The sequence below is a fragment of the Vipera ursinii genome (assembly GCF_947247035.1).
Source record: "Vipera ursinii genome assembly, chromosome: 5".
Classification (NCBI taxonomy): Eukaryota; Metazoa; Chordata; class Lepidosauria; order Squamata; family Viperidae; genus Vipera; species Vipera ursinii.
Window position 1 is genome coordinate 72,253,984 of NC_139518.1, and position 8,325 is coordinate 72,262,308.

General features: G+C 43.0%; 1 protein-coding gene across 1 annotated transcript; it reads left to right on the forward strand.

Moving 5' to 3' along the window:
* Positions 1-1,489: 1,489 nt before the first annotated feature.
* Positions 1,490-2,815, forward strand: LOC310640805 (D(1) dopamine receptor-like; the record flags this gene model as incomplete). Its single annotated transcript, XM_083363321.1, has 1 exon — positions 1,490-2,815. The coding sequence occupies one exon, from the start codon at positions 1,490-1,492 to the stop codon at positions 2,813-2,815; it is 1,326 nt and encodes a 441-aa protein (XP_083219447.1).
* Between the last annotated feature and the right edge of the window lie 5,510 nt (positions 2,816-8,325).

The window sequence follows — 8,325 nt, forward strand, 5'->3', positions numbered from 1 at the left end:
GTGGTTAGCCCTTCTGTTCAGTTGTTTGTCTTTTGATTTGGAGGCTTTATTGCTTCCATCCTTCAGAAGATAATTATACCAGCCTGACATTCGCTTTCTTGACTGTCCCTCTCTATCCTGATTTTGTTACTTGCGGTCGCTGCAAGTTAATACGTAAGTGGCAAAGCTGAACGCATTTTACACCCTTTCTGGTTGTCTTTAGATGGGGCTGATAATAAGAGAGAAAATGCTGCTTTAAGACCAGCATAGCTAAAAAGGTGTCTCTCGTGGATTGGAGATGAAACGAAGGCAAATTTTTAGCATTACTTGCATCTTTTAAAAAATTATATACTTTTTACATACAGAACAGGAAATACATAAATACATAAATAGAAAACATATGAAGAATGGTTGCAGGAACTGGGTATGTCTAGTTTAGTGAAGAGAAGGACTAGGGGGTGTGTGTGACATGATAGCAGTGTTCCAATATCTCAGAGGCTGCCACAAAGAAGAGGGAGTCAAGCTATTCTCCTCAGCATGGCTGGCTCAGGAATTCTGGGAGTTGAAGTCCACGAGTCATAAAAGAGCCAAGGTTGCCTACCCCTGCTAGACTGTTTGCCCTTTTCTCACAGGCTTAAACTTTTGGTTCCCATTTTGAAATTCAGCATCGGTAGACATTTCAGGCCACTAGGGATTATTATTATTTTTTTAATGTAAGGTATTACAGTTGTGCATTAGGCAGCAACCTTGTCTTCCCTTCCTCCTTATCAGAGAGGAAAGCTGCACCGGTAGAATTTCTGCCTGCCTACCATGTTGCTTGTGAACAGCTCAGTCTGAAGCAGGCTCAGGGTAGAAAAGAGTCCAGAATAAGCCTTAATATTTTTTTTAAATTTTTTATTATTATTATATTTTATATTTATGTCTTTTCTTTTTGTTTTCTTTTTTTTTTTGCACCGGCCGTTTGGACCGCCAGGCGAAGGGAAGGAAAGATTCTCCCCGTCGGTTCATCAGCGAAAGCTGGCTAAAAGATCTGGGACGAGCACCACCCACCCTTCCAAACGAGACCCCTGCAAAGAGCTAACCTGGTTCGTCTGTACATCACACACGGGGCCGGCTCCTGCCCTCGCCTCGCTCTGCTTGCTTTCCGCGTCGAGGGAGCTGCAGAGCGCCCCGGATTTTGTAGCATCCACCGCGGCTTCCTTCAGCCGGGAAGGAGCCCGTGGGGCGTCTCCTCAAAGCCCATCCACCCAGATCTCGAGCCGGGCTGGCCGACTCGCTCGCATCCCGCAAGGCAGGAAAGTTTTGCAATGGAATCAGAGGCAACTCGACGAAGAGACGCGCGATCCCCGGAGCTGCCGGCGCTGCGGAGCTGCTGATGGGCAGGCGCTGCCCGGGTGTCTTCCGCAAGCGGCGCCAGATTCAGGAAAGTTTTTTTTTTCTTCTTCTTCTTCCCTTCCCCCCAAAGAAGAAGCCGAGAAACGGAGAAACGGAAAGACCTTCCCGCTCCCTGATGGAGAACGCTTCTAACCATAGCCAGGATGCCTGGGAGCCCCAGGGCCCGCTCGGTGGCTGGAGGGTGTTGGCCGGGTGCTTGCTGTCGCTCTTGGTGCTGAGCACCCTGTTGGGCAACAGTCTGGTGTGCCTGGCCGTCCTCCGGTTCCCCCACCTGCGGACCAGAGCCACCAACTGGTTTGTGCTCTCGCTGGCCTTGTCTGACCTTTGCGTAGGGTTGCTGGTCATGCCCTGGAAAGCGGTGGCGGAAGTGGCCGGCGGGCTGTGGCTCTTTGGCAGCCCCTTCTGTGACACCTGGGTGGCCTTTGACATCATGTGCTCCACGGCCTCCATCCTCCAACTCTGCATCATCAGCCTGGATCGCTACTGGGCCATTGCCAACCCCTTCTGCTATGAGCGGCGGATGACTCCGTCCCTGGCCTTCACGATGATCACCTTGGCCTGGACCCTCTCTGTCCTCATTTCCTTCATCCCTGTCCACCTCCACTGGCACAGCGCTGAGCCGAGCCCTGGCTCGCTTCCCTATCATTGTGACCTTCATCTCAACCGTACTTACGCCATTGCCTCCTCCTTGATCAGCTTCTATATTCCCGTCTCCGTCATGATTGGGATGTATGCCCAGATATTTCGCATCGCTAAGGCTCAGATCCGTCGCATCTCCTCACTGGAAAGAGCAGGTGGCCTGTGCTTGGTCAAGGGGAAGGAGCCGGTTTCTTCTCTGCGTAGCTCACTGTGCAAAGAAACCAAGTTGCTTCAGACCCTGACCATCATCTTGGGAGTTTTTGTCTGCTGCTGGCTGCCGTTCTTCTTGCTCAATTGCCTGTTGCCCTTTTGTGACTCGGGGTCCAAGGACGGAGGCCCTGAGCAGGTGACCTGCATCAGCCAACCCATCTTCAATATTTTCATGTGGCTTGGCTGGGCCAACTCCACCATCAACCCAGTGATCTATGCTTTCAATGTAGACTTCCAGCGGGCGTTCAGGAGCCTGTTGGGTGGCCACCATCTTCCTTGTTGTGTCCCCAACCGTTCTGCCACCCAGAGAGTCCATCTGAGCGGTGAGTTGACCTCTTACCCCCACAGAAAAGATGAAGATTCCCCATTGGCATTACCCACATGTGCCGTTGTAGCTTGGAATGAGCCACTGCCCTCCACAGCAAGCACCCAAGGGAATGAAGAGCAGTATGGAAAGCTCATATCTGAGAAAGAGATGCTTCCATCCTCTCCAAGGGCTTACAGAAGCAGTTCCAATATGCCAGTTTTGCTCCCCTTTCAGTGTGAGACTGAGCTAATTTTGGAAACGGATGTTCCCCATGATGGAACTTAGACACTCCCCAACCTGATCTCAGAGGGGTACTGCTGGCCCACGTATGCCTAGATCTGAAAACCATATGAGAACATTCTAGGGAAAAGAAGAAGAAAATGAGAGACTGACACACTTAAGGGACTGTTCTGCAGTGACTGCTATGCAGAACTAGGCTATCTCTAGAAAGTATTTAGCAACCCAACAGGCTGCTGAATTTGGATTAAGCAGCTCCATGAATACAGCCAATTCCTTTCCACGGTCCTCTAAATTGGTGGTCCCTGACTTTTCTAAGTATGACTGCTTCTGGATAGCAGTTGATATGTTGCTTTGAGAGGATAAGCTTGTGCTTTTTACAAGGTGGACTGCACACACACACATACAAATATACAGACATACATTTCCTCCTCCCATATAATGTCAGAAGAAAGAGTTTTAACTTATCTTTTCTCCTGACATACTAGTTTCCAGTAAGGAAAGTGATTATGTGTGAATAGGTATCCTTATTTGAAATGCTACCGCTCAGGTTCGAATTTAGCACTGCAGAGAGGAGGAGGCTTTGCAGAAGAGTTTTAATTATTGTTGGTTGTGCAGTCAGCCAGATGTTTAGACTAGATTTTGCATTTCTGTCCACCTATCAAGTCCTTCCTATAGACCTGAGATGGGCAAATGTCAATTATTATGTGAATGTAAATACACCAATTCTTTAGCTGTTATTGGCTTTCATTGAGTTCTTCCCAAGAATTAGGATGGCTCAGTGGGTTAGGACGCTGAGCTTGTCGATCAGATGGTCGGCAGTTTGGCGGGTTGAATCTCGAGTGCCGCGTAACAGAGTGAGCGCCTGTTACTCGTCCCAGCTTCTGCCAACCTAGCAGTTTGAAAGCACGTAAAAATGCAAGTAGAAAAATAGGGACCACTACGGTGGGAAGGTAACAGCGCTCCGTGCACCTTTGGCGTCTAGTCATGCCGGCCACATGACCACGGAGACGTCCTCAGACAAGCGCTGGCTCTTCGGCTTTGAAACGGAGATGAGCACCGGCCCCTAGAGTTGGAAACGACTAGCACGCATGTGTGGGGGAACCTTTACCTTTACCTTTAATATATTGGTGTAGTACATGTGCAGATTCAAATGGTGTGGCCATTTGGAACTGATGGAAATTTTGTCATTGCACAGATTTTCTAAGTGCTGTCCAAGATTTTTTAGTATGGCTCTTAGTTACTGATAATCACTGGTACCAACGTGGCTGATTTATGCCATAATCTTTCAACTTTGATTTTCAGATCTTGATACTTCTTTAGTTCTGTGTCTTCTATTACTATTCCCCGGTATTGAGACCTCAATAATATACACTTTATTCTTTTCAAAAACAGTTAAATCTGGTGTGTTATAAGCCAAGACTTTATCAATTTTTACTTGAAAATCCCACAATATTTTAACGTGCTAATTTTTTATTACTTTTTCAATTATATGTTCTAAGTAATTTTTCATTACTGTCACATGATCATTTTTACGGGTGTTACATTAAATCATTTGGCCACTGTGTCATTGTTCATAATCAGTTTGCGTGATCTTATGATCTTTTGTTTCTTCTGTCTCTTTGCACCATCTGCACTTTAAATCATTTGATGATTTTTCAATTCAAGCCTTGATTGTATTAGTTCAAACAGCTTGCTCTTCAGGTGCCAAAATCAAGCCTTCAGTTTCTTTTTTTTGTGTTCCTGTTAAGTCATTGCCAGATTTTATCTTTATCCACCTTCCCCTTGATCTTTTGTAGAAATTGATTATGTAATCGATTTTCCTTGCCAGCATTCTGTTTGTGTATTTATTACATTATTTCAATATTCATGTTTTAACTTCCATCAATTCTTGTTTTTGGCTGTATTTTACATAAATACCCAATGTATGCTTTTCTTTGACCATTTGTTTGACTTGAAATAAATCTCAGCCTCCATTTCTGCAGGATAGGTATGATCTATCAATATTATTATGGGGATATAATATATAATAGTCATCATCATCATCATCATCATCATCATCATCATCATCTCTCTCTCTCTCTCTCTCTCTCTCTTTCTCTCTCTCTCTCTCTCTCTCTCTCTCTCTCTCTCTCTCTCTTTCCAGTCCAGTCCAGTTAAGTTTGTTTGTTTGTGTTCAGTTATTATTATTACCATTATTGCATATTGCAAAGACCATTGACCAAGATGGAATATCTAAGGAAATAAGAAATTTCGTACAAAATGTTAAACTGATTTATGCAAATTTGTACTAAATTAAACCTATAACTTATTTCCAAAGATTTAGGTTGTAACCAAGTAGAACAATATTCAGTGCTTTCCATCTGGCCCAAGGATATGTTTAAACGTTTAAATCATGCAGATTATTTATTGGGTATAAAAATAAAAAATAGATATAGTAGTGTACTGTAGAGATTTTTGCTTGAAATGCATACTGCCAATAAATACATTAGGTATGCCTGTTTTTATTGAGAGAAATAAAATTTGAAAGCTCTGTTACATGAACTTGGCAGAATGTACAGTTGCAGTTGCTTATTTTGTTTGTTTAATTTAGCGAAAAGCAGCTTTGTGTGAAGAGGACAGGTAGGTCTAAGTAAATGATACAGCTATTACCACTTTGTAGCCAAGGAATTTAGCTGTTAATTAGGAGAGAACTGTTAAGACTCAATAATATTTTACCATATGTCTCTTATTAAATTAATGGTACTTATTTTCTTTATGCATAAGAGCTTTAATGTTCACATCCCAACCTTTCACAGACAGTACAATTTCTAAATGTTAAATTCCTTTTGATTGTTTTTAAAATGTTAAATAATAGAAAATCAGACATGGTTTCCTTAATAAATCTCTGTAGTCTAAAATATATTATCAGAATATAATCACTTGGCTAATTTGCTTGTATGTATGATGCTTGTATGAGTTTGAAAATATAGTATACTGCTTGTATGTAATTTAACACTTTTGCAATTGCATAAGATACTGTTCTATGCTGTTGTTATTGTGGACATAAAGTCAGTGGGCAAGATCAATCCCAGTGAAAATGTGATTATACAGGAAATGTAATTATTTGTTTCTCACTTCTTTTGTTCAGCTCCCTGGCAAATAAAATCTTCTATCAAAAATAAATTACTTTTTGAGGACAAATCAGTTGGACATTAAAGAAGGCATTTTCAAAGCTCAGTATGAGCTAAATATTCTGCCCTAATTGTACCTTTTTTATTGGAATCCAGTGTAATTAGATGTGTATGATAGCTTTATTATGCTCCTTTTTGGACACAGTAACAACATTCTAGTAAACAAAAGAATCTTTACTGATTCTTCATTTTGCCTTATCCGGATGAATAACCAAAGTCACCTCCATATTCTTGAGTTCCTGCTGCTGCTGTTGTTACTATCATTGCTTACCCCCCAACACACACCAAGATGTTTGCGGCAAATGACACTACAATGCTGCTTGCCATTTTGGTTTTCCTCACAATTGTGTTGGAACATCCAACAGAGCATTCCGGATCTAGTTGTTGTGCATAAAGGAGCACATAAATCCTGGGATCACCAGGATCAGGATGGCAGGATAAGCTCATCCAATAAGCTAGGGATCATGTCTTGTAAGGTATCAAAAAGGAGCAACAATTAAGTGTCTACATCCTAGACCAAGTAAGTGTTTACATCCCAGATCTCTAAAGGTTATTTTTGACAGCATGATTTTTGGTTTGTGAAAGGGTTCACATGCGCTTAAAGTGGTGCACAAAACCTCTGCTACTATCAGCCTTTCAAGGTGAACTAGTTTAAGAAAGCAAAGTTATGAATGATAATACCACTTTTATTATATGGTTACCGTAAGAGAATCTTGCAAGTCTGAATATGCTTCCCCCTCCCCTCCTCTTTATCTTCATGAGGGTCATGTCTGAGACACACTCTTATATTACATGTCTGCTCTGGTCTCAATTTTTTTTTATCAGATCCTTGCCTTGAGAAGGTTGCAACTCTTCTCAAAGTTATTCCTTGTGCCCATAACAGCTAATCTTTAAAAAGAAAACGGCCTATACCATTTCAGACAAATGGCTGTCTAGTAATCTTCTTAAAAACTTCCAGTGATTGAGCATTCACCACTTCTGAAGGCAGGTTGTTGCACTGGTTAATTGTTCTGTCAGTAGGTTTCTCCTTAGTTCTAGGTTGCTTCTCTCCTTGACTAGTTTCCATCTGTTGCTTCTTGTCCTGCCTTCAGGTGCTTTGGAGAATAGCTTGACTCCCTCTTCTTTATGGCAGCCCCCGAGATATTGGAACATGGCTATCATGTCTCCTCTTCTTTTCATTAAATAAGTCATACCGACTTCCGGTGGCGACGCGTCGCTGAAGACAGCCGTTTTTGGGCTGCCCGCTCCGCAGCTGTGTTTTTCCATCGTAAACAGCGCCGATCAGCTGTTTAGATGGATTTGAAGCCCCCTCCTCGGGAGAAGAGGAGGGGGTGAGGCCCCAGGTAGGGGTTGAGCTCTCCGGGGCCGCCTGAGCTGAGAGTTTGGGCGGCTGAAGGATTGAGCCCCCCCGAAGCCTGGGTTGCTCCGAGCTGCGCAGCGTCTCTGCTCCGTGATTTATGGAGCAGAGCCAGGCGTTAGCAACCACCCCTGCCAAAAGGAAATACTTTTGATTATCAAGATGCAGGCAGAGCGGTACAGGAGGTCAAGGTGATGTGGACTCTTATCTTTACTCTCTAGCTCAATGGATTTTATAGCTTTAAAGTGAAAGTGTGCAATAAGTGAAAGTGGGGGAAGATGGCGGCTAAAACTTCTAAAGCTCTTCGGAGTGCGGGGTCTTCCCTGGTGCAACAGACCTCATTGCAAGCTTTGCTTCCTCCTGCACCTCCTCCGGCATTGACGCTTAAGGATTTACAAGATGCTCTTGGAAAGCATTCACAATTGATGTCTGACATGATGGATGAAAAGTTGAAAAAGCTGGAGGAGAAAATGGAGGAGAAAATGGAGAAATTGGAGAAGAAGATGGAAGAGAAGTTTAGAGCAATGAGGGTGGACATGTTGTCTATGATTGAATCTGTAGCTGAATGTGTGCAACAGCTGGATGTAAAAGTGGAGGATCTCAGTCAAAAGAACTCTATATTAGAAGCAAAGGTATTAGAAAATGAAGATATAAGGGATAAAATTAACGGAGAATTGAGCCTTGTTCAGTATCATCAGATGCAGTATGCTATTAGAATCAGGGGTTTAAAGGAGAATTGTAAAGAAGATTTAAAGCAGCTGATTTCTGAGGCTCTGGAAGGGGTACTGGGCCAGCCAGCATCTGAAATTGAGGGAAATATGGACAAAATTTTTCGTGTAAATTCATGGATTGCAAGACAGAGGAAGTTACCCAGAGATGTGGTGGTCTATTTTACAAAGAGAGTAATTAGAGATGAAGTCATTCAAGCTGCCTATGATACTAAATTGGTAGTGGCTGAGCAAGAAGTCTTGGTTTTAAAAGAGATTCCTCCAAAGATTTTAAGGAGAAGGAAAGATTTTGCATTTCTA